The sequence below is a fragment of the Nycticebus coucang genome, chromosome 18 (assembly GCF_027406575.1).
Source record: "Nycticebus coucang isolate mNycCou1 chromosome 18, mNycCou1.pri, whole genome shotgun sequence".
Classification (NCBI taxonomy): Eukaryota; Metazoa; Chordata; class Mammalia; order Primates; family Lorisidae; genus Nycticebus; species Nycticebus coucang.
The window spans coordinates 55,170,830-55,189,282 of NC_069797.1; the positions used below are offsets into that span (position 1 = coordinate 55,170,830).

Below are 18,453 nucleotides of genomic sequence, written 5' to 3' on the forward strand. Positions count from 1 at the left end.
ACTCCTCTCTAGAGTCTGCATTAAAAAAATAAAAAACCCAAGTACAGAGAACAGGATATTTGATGTACCAATTATCCAGTTTTAACAAAAATTGGTGGCATAGTGCCCTCCTTTCTTTAAAGTCAACACATATTAAGAAGAGGAATCTGTAAATGAAAATAACTATTAAAACTCACTCAAATTGGCTCGGTGCCCGTTGTACAGTGGTTAGGGTGCCAGCCATATACACCGAAGCTGGTGGGTTCAAACCCAGCCTGTGCCTGCTAAACAATGACAACTACAATAACAACAACAAAAATAGCCGGGTGTTGTGGCAGGTCCCTGTAGTCCCAGCTACCTGGGAGGCTGAGGCAAGAGAATTGCTTCAGCTCAAGAGTTCGAGGTTGCTATGAGCTGTGACAGCACAGCACTCTTTTTTTTTTGTGGTTTTTGGCCGGGGCTGGGTTTGAACCCGCCACCTATGGCATATGGGACCGGCGCCCTACTCCTTGAGCCACAGGCGCCGCCCTAGCACAGCACTCTTTAGAGGGTGACAAAGTGAGACTCTGTCTCCAAAAAAAAAAAAAAATTCACTCAAATCAACATTCCTGGGAACTGACTAACTCGATAACTACACAGATTTAGATACTGGCCTGGGTATTTTGTTTTTCAAAGATGACCTCAGCTCCATATGGGTACACAAAGGAAAACCCACCCATTTGGAAGTATAAGGGCCATGTCTAGAGTATAAAAGTATCAGAGACAGAAATATCATAGAAGAAATCACCATTTTTTTTTTTTTGTTTTTTTTGAGACAGAGTCTCACTATGTTGCCCTCGGTGAAGTGCTATGGCATCATAGCTCACAACAACCTCAAACTCTTGGACTTAAGCGATTCTCTTACCTCAAACTCCCAAGAAGCTGGGACTACAGGTACCTGCCACAACACCTAGCTATTTTTAGAGATGGGGTCTCGCTCTGGCTCAGACTGGTCTCGAACAGGTGAGCTCAGGCAATCCACCCACCTCAGCCTCCCAAAGTGCTAGGGTTGTAGGATAGAGGCATGAACCACCACCCACTGGTCTTCATCAAAGAGTTATTTTTATTGGGCACCACCTGTGGCTAAGTGGGTAGGGCGCTGGCCCCATATATGGAGGGTGGCAGGTTCAAACCCAGCCCCGGCTAAACTGTAACAAAAAAATAGATGGGCGCTGTGGCGGATGCCTGCAGTCCCAGCTACTTGGGAGGCTGAGGCAAGAGAATCACCTAAGCCAGGAGTTGGAGGTTGCTGTAAGCCATGATGCCATAGCACTCTACCGAGGGTGATAAAGTGAGACTCTGTCTCTACAAAAAAAAAAAAGTTATTGTTATTCTCACAATAGCTGATATACAGACTTTGTATGACTTCAGGATGCAGAAATTAAAGTTAGCAAGACAAGGTGATTTTCTGTATTATGATTCCTTTTTTTTTTTTTGAGACAGAGCCTCAAGCTGTCACCCTGGGTAGAGTGCCATAGTGTCACAGCTCATAACAACCTCAAACTCTTGGGTTTAAGAGATTCTCTTGCCTCAGCCTCCAAAGTAGCTGGGATTATAGGCACCCAGCACAAGGCCCAGCTAATTTTTTATTTTAGTTGTCATTGTTGTTTTGGGAACAATTCGAATCCGGGCTGGATTCGAATCCACCAGCTCCGGTGTATGTGGCTGGTGCCCTAGCCACTGAGTTACAGATGCTCAGCCATATTTCTATTTAAGTGTCGTGATTTAAAGTGACATTTGGGGTGGCGCCTGTGGCTAAGTGGCTAGGGCACCAGCCACATACACCACAGCTGGCAGGTTTAAATCTGGCCTGGGGCTGCCAAACAAGGACAACTACAACCAAAAAAAAAAAAAAAAAAAAAAAAGCCGGGCGTTGTGGCGAGTCCCTATAGTCCCAGCTACTTGGGAGGCTCAGGCAAATGAATTGCTTAAGCCCAGGAGTTTGAGGTTGCTGTCAGCTGTGACACCAAGCACTCTACCCAGGGCGGTAGCTTGAGGCTCTATCTCAAAAAAAAAAAAAAAAATTAAAGTGACATTTGGGCCCACCTATGCAGATAAATATAATACTTTGGATAAAAACACATTGCATATCCAGCATCTAGGAGCAAATTTGGTATGAAGTACGTTCTCAAATATTTCTTAAATAAATGACCAAACACAAAGCCAATGTTGGATTCATAAAAAGATGACACTTGGGCTGGACGCCCATAGCTCATTGGTTAGGGCACCAGCCACATACACCGAGGCAGGCAGGTTCGAACCTGGCCAGGCCTGCAAAAGAACAATGATGACAACTGCAACAAAAAATAGCCAGGCGTTGTGGCAGGCATCTATAGTCCCAGCTATGTGGGAGGCTAAGGCAAGAGAATCTCTTGAACTCAACCGTTGGAGGTTGCTGTGAGTTGTGATGCCATAGCACCCTACTGAAGGCAACAACAAAAAAAAGGATGACAATTGTAGGTATTAATTAATTAATTTACTGAGACAGAGTCTCACTCTGTCACCTGGGTTGAGTGCCCATGGCATCATCATAGCTCACAGCAACCTCAAACTCTTGGGCTCAGGAGATTCTCCTGCCTCAGCCTCCAGAGCAGCTGGAACTACAGGCCCTGCCATAATGCCTCACCTTTTTTTTCTTTAGTAGAGACAGGGTCTCACTCTTGCTTTGGTGCGTCTCAAACTCCTGAGCTCAAGCAATCCACCCACCTCAGCCTCCCAGAGTGTTAAAATCACAGGTGTGAACCACTGTGCCCGGCTGATACTCATCATTTTAGTAAATTATTATATATCTGTATTAAAAAAGAGATTAGAAATGATTATTAAAGCAATTTTCCTACACTAGATATTCTACCCTTTATACTGCCAATAAGACTATGATGCTTTATCATTTTGTCAAAGCAATGTCAACTGACAAAAATGGATTTTTTTTTTTAAAAGACAAAGTGACTCTCCCATTTCCACCTCCCAAGTAGCAAGGATTAGAGGCATACACCACCAAGCCCAGCTAAATTTTTAAAAACTTTTTGTAGAGATGGAGCCTCACTACATTACCCAGACTGGTCGTAAGTGATCCTCCTGCCGCTGCCTTCCAAAGCTTTGGAATTACAGGTCTGAGCCACTCCTCCTGGCTTAAAAATGGGTAGTTCATGTAACTCTCTTTGGAAATGGAGTTTGGTTTATCCTGCTATTTTTTTTTTTTTTTAAATTCTTGCTATCATCCTTTGAAAAAAGTATAGGAAAATAACATGAGAATTAAATTATCAAAAGCTGGCCGGGCCCGGTGGCACACAACTATAATCAGAGCACTCTGGGAGGCCGAGGCTGGAGGATCCCTTGAGCTCAGGAGTTTGAGACCAGCCTGAGTGAGAGCAAGACTCTGTCTCTACTAAAAATAGAAAAATGAGCCAAAAGTAGAAAAATTAGCTGGGTGTGTGGCAGGTGCTTGTAGTCCCAGTTGTTTGGGAGCTGAAGCAGGAGGATAACTTGAGCCTAGGAGTTTGAGGTTGCTCTGAGATAGGTTAACATAGCCCTCTGGCCTTGGAAAGAGAGTGAGACTCTGCCTCAAAAAAATAAAATGAAATATGTAAAATAAACTAGGAAAACATAAGGAAACACAATTTCATTACAAATTTAAGTCTACCTGATTAATATGCATGTTAAATGCTTTCTCATTAAAAATGTTTCCTGTTCATATTATGTAAATAAGTTATAAAAATTTAGGGCGGCGCCTGTGGCTCAACGGGTAGGGCGCCGGTCCCATATGCCGGAGGTGGCGGGTTCAAGCCCAGCCCCGGCCAAAAATAAAAAAAAAAAAAAAAAGTTATAAAAATTTAAAGACAGCACATGTAGTAGAATCCCATCATATAATAATTAGATGGTTTTGGATATGCCATGGGTGAAATAATATCCTTTGAAACATGACAGCATATAAGTAACACCTGAAATAAATGGTGAGCCTACTAAAGAGGCTGTCATCAGCGCAAGGAAGAGGTCCCCTGTACCATGTAAACCATTCTTACCCTGGAGACCTGAGCACAGCGACACAAGGTAACGACATCCAAAAAAGAAAATATCCTACAAGGAAAAGAGAGGGAGAGAATCTTATTGTACAATAGTTTCCCTTGATTGGCCTATAATAATGATGTACACACACACATACACACACACACCCCAGAACTTCTTTCAAACACAAAAGGATTGAGCGATTTACAAAGATAATTACTGTCCAAATAAAACACAGTGGGAGAAAGTAATGTTTTAACTGATAGTACACATTTAAATGATGTGGAAGTTCATTACTTGCCTCAAGAGATGATAAATGATTTCTAAATGATATAATTTTTGGAAAGCGAGAAAACCATTTTTCCACTTCTGGATATCAAAAGAAATAGGCTAGGGGTGGGATATCCTTAGAAAGAATTTTACAGTTCTAAAGAAAAGAGGATAAAATAATTTCGTAAAATCTAAAATACAGGGCGGCACCTGTGGCTCAGAAGGTAAGGCGCCGGCCCCATATACCAAGGGTGGCGGGTTCAAACCTGGCCCTGGCCGAACTGCAACAAAAAAATAGCCGGGTGTTGTGGCGGGCACCTGTAGTCCCAGCTACTCAGGAGGCTGAGGCAAGAGAATCGCTTAAGCCCAGGAGTTGGAGGTTGCTGTGAGCTGTGTGATGCCATGGCACTCTACCGAGGGCCATAAAGTGAAACTGTCTCTACAAAAAAAAAAAAAACCTAAAATACAGCAACTATAAAATGTAAAGTCTCCATGTATTTAATTCTAATTTAGTAAATTATAAGACTCTTAACATATGTTAGAAAATATTTATTGCCTAGAAATTTTTCCAGTCTTATAGAGGATAATACTTATTTTGAAATAGATCAATAATTTATTTGCTTAAAGCCTAATAAATTGTACCATAAGCCATCTGTACAAACAGGTCAGGGAATCCTGGGATTAAAGTGAAAAGGGTGGTCTATTCCTCACTTATAAACAGCCTAAAAGTCATCTTCATCTGAATGACAATTAGTATTAAGCTCTTCTGGAAGTGACAAAAAAGTACAATATAGGGTGTGTTTTAAAGATGTAAGTCAATTAAAAGTTTATTAAGAATTTTTTTTTATAAATCATAGCTGTGTACATTGATATGATCATGGGGCATCATTCACTAGCTTCACAGAGCGTTTGACACACTTTCATCACACTGGTTAACACAGCCTTCCTGGCATTCTCTCAGTTACTGTGCCAAGACACTTACATTCCACATTTACCAAGTTTCACATATACCCTTGTAAGATGCACCGCTGGTGTAGTCCCAATTTATTAAGAATTTTATGGCCTGACATGGTGACCTGTAATCCTAATACTTTGGGAGGCCAAGGCAGGTGGATTGCTTGAGATCGGGAGTTCCAGACCTACCTACCTGAGCAAAAGTGAGACCTTAATTCTACTAAAAGTAGAAAAACCAGCCGGGTATCATGGTGGGCACCTGTAGTCCCAGCTTCTCAGGAGGCTGAGGCAAGAGGATTGCCTGAACTCAGGAGACTGAAGTTGCTCTTAGCTATGACGATGGCAAGGCACTCCACTCTACCCAGGGTGACAGAATGAGACTGTGTCTCAAAAAAAAAAAAAATTTATGATATTCCTTGACATACCTGGAGTGTTATAAAATCAGGTCAGGAAACAACAGTTTGGAATAGGGCTAGAATTTCTATTCCATCGTTTCGTCAAGTATAAAAAACTGTATCAGCTCAAAACAACAAAAACCTACCATTTTAGTCATTTTCCAAAAGTATATAGTTTGGTGTCATTAAGAACATTCACACTGCTGTACAACCAACACCACTATCTATCTCGAACATGGTTTTTCATCTTCCTCCAAACTGAAACTTTGTACCCATTAAACAGTAAGTCTCTCATTTTCTCCCTCTCCTGGCACTTGGCAACCACCGTTCTACTTTCTGCCTCTATGAAGTTAACTACTTTACAGTACCTGAAAGGTATTTATCATTTTGTGTCTTTTTCATATAACAATCATATAGTATTTGCCATTTTGTGACTTATTTATGTCTCCAAGGTTCATCCATGTTTAAGCAAATGTCAGAATTTCATTTTATTCAAATGGTAATTTCACTGCATTTACATGCCAGTTTAAATGTCTATTTATAGATACTTGGTTTGCTTCTATCCTTTGGATATTGTGAATAATGCTCCTAGGAACATGGGTGTACACGTAACTGCTGGGTCCCTGCTTTCATTTCTTTTTTTTTTTTTTTTGAGGCCTAGCTCACAACCTCACACTCCTGGGCTTATTAAGCAGTCCTCCCACTTCAGCCTCCTGAGTAGCTGGGTCTATAAGACACCCATCACACTCAACTAATATTTTTCTATTTTTAGTGGAGATGGGGTCTTGCTCTTGCTCAGGCTAGTCTCAAACTCCTGAGCTCAAATTATTTTCCCACTTCACCTCCCAGAGTGCTAGGATTATAGGCCTAAACCATGGTGCCCGGTCCCTGCTTTCAATCCTTGAGCATACACCCAGAAGCAGAATTTCTGGACATTATAATAATGTTTAATTTTGGGGGGGAACTGCCATACTTGGTTTTTTCTTTTTTTTTTTGCAGTTTTTGGCCAGGGGCAGGTTTGAACCCGCCATCTCTGGTATATGTGGCTGGTGGCCTACTCCTTTGAGCCACAGGCGCCACCTGCCATACTGTTTTTAATAGCAATTATGCCATTTTAAATTCCTAATAACAGTGCACAAATGTTCTAATATTTCCACATCCTAGTCAATACCTGCTATTTATTGAATAATGGCCTTCCTAATGAATGTGAACTGGTATTTCATTTAGGTTTTCATTTGCATTACCCTAACAATTAATGATGTGGAGAATCTTTTCTGGTTTTTTTTTTTTTTGAGACAGTCTCACTTTATCGCCCTCAGCAGAGTGCTGTGGTGTCACAGCTCACAGCAACCTCCAACTTTTGGGCTTAGGCGATTCTCTTGCCTCAGCCTCCCGAGTAGCTGGGACTATAGGTGCCTGCCACAACGCCTGGCTATTTTTTTGTTGCAGTTTGGCCGGGGCTGGGTTTGAACCTGCCACCCTCGATATATGAGGTGCCTTACCTACTGAGCCATAGGGGCTGCCCAGTGAGAATCTTTTCGTGTGCTTCTTGGCCATTTCTATATCTTCTTTGGATAAACATCTATTAAGTCCTTTAGTCATATTTAAAATCACAGATTTTGTTGTTGTTGCTGTCATATTGTAGAAGTTTATGTATTCCAGACAATAACCCTTTATTAGACACCTGATTTGCAAATATTTTCTCCTATTTTGAGGGTGCTTTTTCTTTAATGCATGAAGATTTTTAATTTTGATATAATCCAATTTATCTATTTTTCCCTTTATTTCCTGACTTTTTGGTGTCATATCTAAAAAAAAAAGTCATTGCACCATCCAATGTCATGAAGGCTTTACCTTATGTTTTCTTCTAAGAATTTTCTTTTCTTTTTTTTTTTTTTTTGTAGAGACAGAGTTTTACTTTATGGCCCGCGGTAGAGTGCCATGGCATCACACAGCTCACAGCAACCTCCAACTCCTGGGCTTAAGCGATTCTCTTGCCTCAGCCTCCCAAGCAGCTGGGAGTACAGGTGCCCGCCACAACGCCATTTTTTTTTGTTGTTGTAGTTTGGCTGGGGCCGGGTTTGAACCCGCCACCCTCGGTATATGGGGCTGGCGCCTTACTGACTGAGCCACAGGTGCCGCCCTCTTCTAAGAATTTTCTAATCTTAGCTCTTTCTTATGTTTAGGTCTTTGATCCATTTGGAGTTGATTTTGGTATATGCTGTAAGGAAAGGGTCCAAATCATTCTTTTGCATGTAGAAATTCAGTTTTTTCAACACCATTTATTAAAAACACTATCCTTTCCCCACTGGATGGTCTTGGCACCCTTGTTGAAAATCATTTAACCATAAATCTAAAAGTTTAATTTTTTCTTTTTTTTTGTTAAACTGATGTTTATTTTCTTCCAACCTTATTTCCACCTTGTTTAAGAGCTTGTATTCCACTGGTGTATGTCTGTTTGATGCCATTATCACAATGCTTTTAATATTTTCAGTTTTGAAGCAGAAGGTACTTTCGGTGATTGAAATAGTTGCATGGTATCAGTAAAACCAGTAAGAGCACCTGAATTGGTTTTAAGAAATTTCCCTCATTTTTTTTTTTTTATATATTTACTTCCTTTAACACATTTCTAATATTTTGATTTGCTCCAACTATGGAGAGGCCGATATAAGAGAATGATAAAAACTGACGATAATTGAATAAATTAGAAGGTTAAAGCTAAGGGCAACATGGAAAGTAAATATAACTAATGTATATCTTGCAAACTCAGCCAGACACTAGTAAGGGAGAGGAAAAGCTCTGAATAAAAGCCCAAATAACAAATAGTAAAATAAGTGTCTGTAGGCAACCTACACTAATGCGTAGAGCAAAGGCCTTCTCTAAGGAGGAAAAAATGGAAATAGAAATGAGTAAAAGTGCCTGAGGACAGAAGTTTGAGATCAGCCTAGACAAAACAGCAAGACTCATCTCCAAAAAAGTTTTTGAATTAGGTAGGTAGGCACAGTGGCATGAGCCTGTACACCTAGCTACTCAGGAGACTGAAGTGGGAGAATCAACTGAGCCTCGGAATTCCAGGATATAGTATGCTGTGATCGCACCACTGTATTCTAGCCAGGGTGACAAAGAGAGAATGAGCCACTTAAAAAAAAAAAAAGGCTCGGTGCCCATAACTCAGTGGTTAGGGTACCAGTGACATACACTGGAGGCTGGCGGATTCAAATCTGGCCCAGGCTTGCTAAACAATGACAACCACAACAAAATAATAGCCAGGTGTTATGGGGGCGCCTGTAGTCCCAGCTCCTTCGGAGGCTGAGGCAAGAGAATCGCTTAAGCCCAAGAGAATTTGAGGTTGCTATGAGCTGTGATGCCACAGCACTCTACTGAGGGCGACACAGTCAGACTGTCTCAAAAAAAAAAAAAAAAAAAAAAAAAAAAGGCAGCGTAGTGTAGAGAAGTCCAGTTTAAATGATGAGCAACTTCTGAAGTTGTGGTTATAAGCCTATAAACTTTTTTCAGCTCGTCAGAAAGGAAATAGCTGTGATTAGTGTCAGGATCCCAAAAAGTTAGCTCTTCACCTCGAAGTAGACATTATGGAACATTTCAAAAGTAGAAAGGAGAAGGCAAATACACCCACTGTGCTATTATAATATTCAACTATAAGAGCTTAGTTTTTTCAATGCTAATTTGACACTCTAGTAAGATGAATGTGATACACCTCAGTGCTTAAATCCCTTCTACCACTCCACAAGTAGTCTAATGTTTGAGACTCATGTCTTAAAAGTTATTGGTGTGTGGCAGCATATGCCTACAGACCAAGCTACGCAAGAGGCTGAGGTAGGACTGCTTGAGCTGGGAGTTTGAGGTTATAGTGAGCTATGATCACACCACAGCACTGCTGCAGAATGGGTGACCAAGTAAAACTTTCTCTCAACAAAAAAAAAAAAAAAAAAAAAAAAAAATTTTTTTTTTTAAAGAATCAATCTTCAATTAACAACTAAGAATATTTCTACTCAAGGACCTCATAATAATTGCTCCTCCAAAACTCACAGTGATGTTAAATTGCCAGTGTAACAGTATTAGAGGAGGGACATTTAAAAGCTGATTAGGCCATGAGGTGAATGGATTAATGCCATTATCATGGACATGGGTTTGTTATAAAAGGAAGAATATAAAAAGAATCATTTCCTTTGCCTTCCGCCATGTTATCATGTAGCAAAAAGGTCCTTGCCAGATGCCAGCACCTTGATTTCAGGCTTCCCAGCCTCTAGAACTATGAGAAATAAATTTCTGTCCAGTATACGTTACCCAGTCTCAGGTATTTTGTTATAGCAGCACAACAGGACTAAGATAGGGCCTTTGTCCTATTCCTGTCAAATGTTGAGCTGAGATAAGTATTTATAGAAGACTGAAGATCATTCATGAATCCTTTTAAATATGTTACATTCGATCTGTAGTTGACAATGCTACTGTAACATTCCAACATCCAGTTCATCCCAGTTGATTAATCTAAGCCTGTTGTAGTGACTGGTTCAGGCCAAGGTCAATTGGGCTGAGATCTGAGAAGAGGCTTTATTGGGGCATTAATGCTAGTGCATCTCTTCACTCAGAGTTAATAAACACATTAATCCACTATTTGCTGACATCCATCCTGTCCCCATTAAAAAAAGGAGCTGTAGGACCAAAGTGATACAGTTCACGGCAGAATACAGACAGAAAACTGCTGGTGACCTTAAAGTTACCCTGTATCAATAAACTTGATGGCCCGGCTTGCCCCAGTATTTCCTTTTACGTGAGATAATCTCACTTATTCCTCCTTGTCTAGAAATATATATATTAAAAAATCTCCCAGAAATTATGCCATTCTCTCATTTCTTCATCTTCTTCCTGTTCTTCAACAATCTAATATAAAAGACATTATTACACTTTAAAAAAACTTCACCCAGATGTTCAGACAATGCCCCATCTATGTATTCTTCTGTATTTGTAAGCTACATGTTTATATACGTATCTACAAATACCAGGTAACCCTTGAATTCCATTCTCCACTTAAGTTTGGCCATCACTGGCTTTCCTGTTAATCTAATAAGGAAAGGTTTGGGATTGAGGAGTAAACTCACCGTAACTATGGGCGAATGCTGCAGGCTATTTATTCACCACCGAACAAGCTGCTGCCTCTTCCTCATAAATGCAGCAGATACTTTAGGTCTTAAACTGCTGAACTTCAAGAGAAATGCTCACTTATTGTTCCGGCCAATTTGAGGTGGAGTTTTATTTACTTGCAGTTGAAAACAACTCTGGATCAACTGGACTGTCAGAAGCCCACATTTTTAGATATTATCATTTTGTTCTTAATTGTTATAAAGGACGATAGATGATTTAATCCTATAAAAATCTGCGTTTAAATTTTCTTTTTTTTTTTTGTAGAGACAGAATCTTACTGTATCACCCTCTGTAGAGTGCGCGGTGTCACACAGCTCACAGAAACCTCCAATTCCTGGGTGAAGGCAAATTCTCTTGCCTCAGCCTCTCAGATAGCTGGGACTACAGGTGCCCGCCACAATGCCCGGCTACTTTTTTGTTGTAGTTTGGCTGGGGCCAGGTTTGAACCCACCGCCCTCGGTATATGGGGCCGGCACCCTACCCATGAGCCACAGGTGCTGCCCTGCAGTTAAATTTTCTATGGAAAATTATCAGCCAAATCTAAGTAGATTCCAAATTTGAAAGTTTTCTCTTAAATGTTAGTTCTAGGAAGAGCTGTTTCCATGGAGCGATATGTATATATCCACTTTTCTGTTAATAATATTTCATTCATGCTACCAAGAAATTTAAAGTTAAATTTGAGACCCCATTATAGCAATTATGCAGGCTCACATAAAGGTGCATCTATTTTCTTTCTGGCTTTGACTTACTACTTTTCTTCACATTTTTCCTGATCCTGATTATTTATTTGTATATATTCTATTTACTCCTGATAAGTTAACCTCAAAAGCCTTGGAGACAAGTTAAATTCATAAATAAAAATCAAACAGGGGCTCGGCACCGATAGCTCAGTGAGTAGGGCGCTGGGCACATACACTGAATCTGGTGGGTTCAAGCCCGACCTGAGCCTGCTAAACAACAATGGCAACTGCAACCAAAAAATAGCCAGGCATTTTGCGGGGCACCTATAGTCCCAGCTATGTAGGAGGCTGAGGCAAGAGAATCACTTAAGCCCAAGAGTTTGAGGTTGTTGTGAGCTGTGATGCCACAGCACTCTACCAAGGGTGACATAGTGACACTGTCTCAAAAAAAAAAAAAATCAAATAGGTGTCAGAGTTATAGCTGACATTGGTTTTACACTGACTAAGAGATGCATGAAACAGTGCTAACTCATAAGACCTCAACAACCTTAACACAGAACTTTTAAACCAAGAGATAATGTTCATATAAGAGGGCAAGTATCTGATACATGGCCAACCTCTCAGTATTTGTGATGCAGAGCTCTTTTCTAGAGTTCCTACCACACCAATTACTACTTAATACCACCAGGTGGGCATCCTATCATACTGATTAAATCCGGATGGACAGCTGATCTTAAGGCTGTTAAACTCTACGCCACCAGAGCTATACTGTGGTTTGGCTCCAGAGCTCTTTTGTCTTAGGACATTTGCACAAATTCCTCCTGCAGGTCCGTTTCCCTCTTCTTCTCATGGCTGGCTCCTTCTCCTTCTTCAGGTCTTGCAAAAAATGTATTTTTATCAGAAGTCTTTCTCTGACTTGCCTAAAATATAGGATTCTACTCTCCGTTGAGATATCTTATACTTCAAGGACCTGTTAATTTCCATCATAGCAAATTACCATTTACAACTGTGCATTCACTTGATGTTGGTCTTTCTTCCCCCCATCAAAGGTATAGAGTAAGGATCTATAAAGGCATGAGCCAGATTGGCCCAGTTCACCATACTCCCCGCTTATGCCCTTCCTAACACAAGAAGGGCATGGAAAAACTGTTTATTAAATACAAGGTGGCCATAAAGTGTGAAACTAGCTAGACCACTGACATCCTTTCTCTGGGTAGAGGTTGATTTGAGAAATAGTTTCAGAGCTGGTAGTAGGAAAAGGAGAATGACACTGAGAAACAGAGACCAAATAGTCAAGTTATAATTATGATGAAGAACAAGAATGGGGACTGACAAATGCAGGGTGTCAAAAGTAATGGCATAACCTGACTGCAAGAAGAGTTTTAAATCCTGAATTACCTTTCATTTTCCAAACTTCATTTTGGTGTCTGAGCAGCTTTGCTGTGTTGCCTCCTGGCTTCCTCATTTCCCATGGGTAATGGTAAATCCAAAAGAGCTACACTTAATGCTCTCTTACTTTTCCATGCCTTTAGTCACTCTACACCAGGCGTCCCCAAACTTTTTAAACAGGGGGCCAATTCACTGTCCCTCAGACTGTTGGAGGGCCAGACTATAGTTTAAAAAAACAACTATGAACAAATTCCTATGCACACTGCACATATCTTATTTTGAAGTAAAAAACAAAACGGAAAAAAATACAATTCACACCACTTCATGTGGCCCACGGGCCACAGTTTGAGGACCCCTACTCTATACATTGATGACTTCTAAATCACACTGCAAAGCTTTACACCTGGATATACAGGGTGGCAGTGCCCCCTTATTCATGGGGGATACATTCCAAGACCCACAGATGATGCTTAACCACACTTACAGTACTGAACCCTATATATAAAAATGTCTTTTCAGCGCCATAGTTCAGTGGTTAGTGCACTGCCCACATACACCCAGGCTGGTGGGTTCAAACCCGGCCCAGGCCAGCTAAACAACAACAACCATAACAAAAAAACAGCCAGGTGTTGTGGTGGGTGCCTGTAATCCCAGCTACTTGGGAGGCTGAGGCAAGAGAATTGCTTAAGCTCTAGAGTTTGAGGTTGCTGTGAGCTATGGTGACATAGTGAGAAAAAATGTATACTCTTCATCTTATTAAATCCTTGTCTACGATATTCTCTAGTGAAATATCTGAAGAGAGTTTCAAAGACTCAAGGAGAAGAAAAATCATTACAGCAGTGTTATGACAGAAAATGACTAGAGAAAAAAGTATCTAACAGTAAGAAACCAACTTAGAGGCTCGGCGCCTATAGCTCAAGTAGCTGGGGCCCAGCCACAGACACCAGAGCTGGTGGGTTTGAATCCAGCCTGGGTCCACCAAACAACAATGACAACTACAACCAAAAAATAGCTGGGCACTGTGGCAGATGCCTGTAGACCTAGCTACTTGGGAGGCTAAGGCAAAAGAATCGCTTAAGCCCAGGAGTTGGAGGTTGCTGTGAGCTGTGATGCCACGGCACTCTACCCAGGGTGACAGGTTGAGGCTCTGTCTCAAAAAAAAAAAAGAAACTAACTTAGAAAACCAGAGAACTCTTCTACAACAGAGCACTACATAGCAATGAAAAATGGTATAGCCAAGTTCTACTCATTTCCACATTAACAGGTTTATAATACATTAAGAGAAAAAGCAATGTTATAATATAATGATGTTTGTTCAAAATCATGTCCATCAAATGGTAGCATAATAAAGGTTAGGAACAAGACAGGAATGACCAATAGCATCACCTTTATTCAAAATTGTTTTGGAAGTTCTGGCTATAGTAATGACACAGAAGAGAAACTACCATGAATATTGGAAGAGATAGTTGTTTTACAGCACAGGTAATACAAATATATAGAAAATCTAAGAAACAACTAAAAATAATTGAAATAATAAAGTAAATAAAAGACTGATACACAAAACTGATAGTTTTTCCTTTATACTAGCAATGGCAGAAACACTGAAAGTTTTAACAAATTGCTTCATTAATAAGGACATGAACATACGATGTTCTTGCATAGCATAATATTGTAGAAGATAACAGTACTCCCAAAGCAATTTAATCTCCTGATCAAATGCCCAATGTATGAATTTAATGCAAACTAAATCAGAATCAAAACAGATCTTCATTTTGTTTAACAAACGAACTGATTCTTAAATTTATGTAAATGAAAATGTGAGGCCTGGAGCAGCGGCTAAGGCCTGTAATCCTAGCACTATGGGAGGCTGAGAAGGGTGGATTGCCTGAGTTCACAGGTTTGTGACCAGTCTGAGCAAAAACAAAACCACGTCTCCAAAAATAGCTGGGCATTGCAGCGGGCGCTTGTGTGTCCAAGCTACTAGGGAGGCTGAGGCAAAGAGAATCACTTGAGCCTTAGAGGTTGAGGTTGCTGTTAGCTGTGACACCATGGTACTGTACCAAGGGTGACAAAGTGAGACTCTGTCTCAAAACAAAACAAAACAAAAATAGTGCTCTTTTCTGACTGGAACCATGGAGCATGTCAAAGAGAAGAAGGTTCCTGCTGTGCCAGAAACCCTTACAAAAAAGAAAAAGAATTTCACAGAGCTGAAGATCAAGCTTCTGAGAAAGAAGTGTGCCCAAAAGATGCTTCGAAAGGCAAGGAGGAAGCTTATCTATGAAAAAGCTAAGCATTATCATAAAGAATACAGGTAGATGTACAGAACTGAAATTCGGATGGCTAGGATTACAAGAAAAGCCAGCAACATCTATATACCTGTTGAACCCAAACTGGCATTTGTCATCAGGATCAGAGGCATCAATGAGTGAGTACAAAGAGGTCCAAAAGGTGTTGCAGCTTCTTTGCCTTTGCCAGATCTTCAATGGAACTTTTGTTAAGCTGAACAAGGCTTTGATTAACATGGTGAGGATTATAGAACCGTATACTGCACAAGGGCACCCAAATCTGAAGTTAGTAAATGAGCTAATCTACAAGTGGGGTTATGGCAAAATCAATAAAAAGCAAATTGCACTGACTGATTATAACAGTTTGACTGCTCCATCTCTTGGTAAATATGGCATCATCTGCATGGAGGATCTGATTCATGAGATCTATATTGTTGGAAAATGCTTCAAAGAAGCAAATAACGTCTTGTGGCCCACCCATGTCTCCACAGGGTGGAATGAAGAAAAAGACAATCCACTTTGTAGAAGGTGGAGATGTTGGTAACAGTGAAAACCAAATCAATAGTCTTATTAGAAGAATGAACTGGGGCTCGGCGCCCGTAGCTCAAGCAATTAGGGCGCCAGCCACATACACCAGAGCTGGTGGGTTCGAATTCAGCCCAGGCCGGCAAAACAACAATGACAGCTACAACCAAAAAAAAAAATATATATATATACATACATACACCTGGGCGTTGTGTTGGGTGCATGTAGTCCCAGCTATTCGGGAGGCTGAGGCAAGAGAATCACCTAAGCCCAAGAGTTGGAGGTTGCTGTGAGCTGTGACATCACAGCACTCTACCCAAGGGCGACAGCTTGAGACTCAAAAAAAAAAAAGAAGAATGAACTGGCTCGGCACCCAGAGCACAGTGGTTATGACGCCAGCCACATACCTGGAAGTTGGCAGGTACGAACCCGGCCCGGGGCAGCTAACCAATAATGATAACTGCAAAAAAAAAAAAAAAAAAGAAATAGCCAGGCATTGTGGCAGGTGCCCGTAGTCCCAGCTACTTGGGAGGCTGAGGCAAGAGAATCGCTTAAGCCGGATAGATATATAGATAAGAGTCAAGAGGAAAGCTCATTTTTACAGTACAACTCTAACTGATGTGCAAGAAATGGTGGAACTGAAAATCACAAATTAGCAATAGCAATAACTTTGGGCAAAAATCAATCTACCCAAGTTTGATGAGTAACAAGATTATTTACAAAGTCTCAAAGTATGTTACCAGGCTAGGTGTGGTGGCTCATGCCTGCAATCCTAGCATACTTTAATTACAACGGGAAAAACCAGTAACACAGCAGTGGAGAAATCTGGCAGCTACTACTCTCACCAAATGATCAAAGTTAACATCACCAGCAATGTGTGAAATAGATATTTCATTCCTGAAATCTACGAAGGATACTGTATCATTTCTGTAGTGTTCCTACCTAAAACATATAACCTAAATTTAATCGTGAGGAACACCATACAAACTAAATTGCTTGTCCTCTTCAAATCTGTCAATGTTGTAGAAGAACAAGAAAAGACTGAAGAATTGACTGGGTGGAGTGGTTCACACGTGTAATCCTAGTACTCTGGGAGGATGGGATGGATTACTTGAGCTCAGGAGTTGGAGACCAACCTGAGTAAACTAGCAGGTACCTGCAGTCCCTGCTACTCAGGAGGCTGAGGCAAGGAGATTGCTTGAGCCCAACAGTTTGAGGTTGCTGTGAGACAGGACACTATGGCACTCTACCCAGGGTGACAAAGTGAGACTTTGTCTCAAAAAAAAAAAGAAACACTGAAGAACTGTTACAGATTAAAACACATCTAAAGCGAGATGGCAAAGAAATGCAATCTGCAATACTGTTTAGAGCATGTACCAAGAAGAAAAATCTTTTCCCTCTTTTCAATGAGGGACATTAATGGGAAAACTGAAAAAACTAGAATAAAGCATGTGGATTAGATAACAATTCTCAATGCTCATTTCCTTACTTTAATTACCATATTGCACTTCTGAAAGAATGTTTTCAAAAAGCAACGAAGACTGAGCTGCAAACAAAATTGGAACCTCTGACCTATGTGTGGTCAAGTTTCTCCAGTATTACCTTAACGAGCAAGGAGATCAGGACTACATACTCAAGAAACTTGACCCTATGGGACACAGACCTGCTCAGTCCTGGCTTGGTACTCCCCAAAGGACAAATACTTCAGGCACCGAATTACTGTCAAGAAGCACTTTAAGGTGCTCATGACCCAGCAACTGCACCCTATCCTCTGAGGGTCCCATAAATTTCATTTTCTTCTGCCACCTGATACCCCTCAGAGACTCCATAACCAAACCCTTCAATCTGTCAGTCACAAAGTCATTTTACCAGCCATGATCTCTGAAATCTAGTTTCACCATAGCCTTTGATCATGATTGTATGAGGCAGTCATGGTAATATCTCGTGGCATCTCCCAGAAAGGAAACAAGTTTGACTTTTTTTTCACATTTTAAATTACTGCCAGGTTATTAAAAATAAAATGATTTAGGAAAATTGAAGTCTTTCAGGGATAAAAAGCATCATGTTTGAAACTTACCTTAAATCAGTGGTTCTCAACCTTCCTAATGCCACCACCCTTTAATACAGTTTCTCACGTTGTGGTGACCCCCATGAGGAACTGTATTAAAGGGTCGTGGCATTAGGAAGGTTGAAAACCACTGCCTTAAAAGGTTCATAAAAAAAATATATTAAGAAAATGACAATACAAGTAAGGTAAAAAATTAATATCTGGGAAATCTAATCTGGTAGAGTGCCGTGGCATCATAGCTCACAGCAACCTCCACCTCCTGGGCTCAAGCAATTCTCCTGTCTCTGCCTCCCAAGTAGCTGGGACTACAGGCGCCTGCCACAAAGTCTGGCTATTTTTTGGTTGCAGCCATCATTGTTGTTTGGCGGGCCCGGGCTGGATTCGAACCTGCCAGCTGAGGTGTATGTGACTGGTGTCTCAGCCGCTTGAGCCACAGGCGCTGAGCCACTTTAATTATTTTTGAAGATAGGGGCAGGCACAGTTGCTCACGCCTATAATCCTAGCACTCAGGGAGGGTGAGGTGGGTAGATCACCTGAGCTCAAGAGTTTGAGACTGGCAATGCCTGTAGCTGAGTGATGAGGGCACTGGCCACATACACCAGGGTTGGAAGGTTCAAACCCAGTCTGGGCCCGCTGAACAACGACAACTGCATCAACAAAAAAACAGCCAGGCATGGTGGCAGGTGCCTGTAGTCCCAGCTACTTGG

At 40.9% G+C, this 18,453-nt stretch overlaps 2 protein-coding genes and 1 pseudogene across 5 annotated transcripts in view; 1 reads left to right on the forward strand and 2 right to left on the reverse strand.

Annotated features, from left to right (window-relative positions):
- The window catches only part of FBXL20 (F-box and leucine rich repeat protein 20), a 113,702-nt gene that overhangs the window by 44,105 nt on the left and 51,144 nt on the right, over positions 1-18,453 (reverse strand). For all 4 annotated transcript variants that reach the window (XM_053569443.1, XM_053569441.1, XM_053569442.1 and 1 more), the window contains exon 3: positions 4,038-4,092. In XM_053569443.1, coding sequence (XP_053425418.1) covers positions 4,038-4,092 — 55 coding nt within the window. The remainder of the gene's footprint in view (positions 1-4,037; positions 4,093-18,453) is intronic.
- On the reverse strand, positions 10,628-12,944 carry LOC128570176 (small nuclear ribonucleoprotein F-like). The gene is made up of 2 exons (XM_053569137.1): positions 12,878-12,944; positions 10,628-10,761 (listed from the first exon to the last, which is right to left on the reverse strand). Exons 1-2 carry the CDS (start codon positions 12,942-12,944, stop codon positions 10,628-10,630), a joined length of 201 nt encoding a protein of 66 aa, XP_053425112.1.
- Positions 15,290-17,453, forward strand: LOC128570177 (H/ACA ribonucleoprotein complex subunit 3-like; annotated as a pseudogene).

What these genes read in the sequence shown, in the direction of transcription:
- LOC128570176 (XM_053569137.1), bottom strand. Translation starts at nt 12,944, where the DNA reads ATGAGGAAGCCAGGAGGCAACACAGCAAAGCTGCTCAGACACCAAAAT. An exon ending in TGAAGTTTGGAAAATGAAAG is followed by an intron (nt 10,762 to 12,877) that starts GTAATTCAGGAT and finishes ATTCGCCCATAG; the next exon opens with TTACGGTGAGTTTACTCCTC.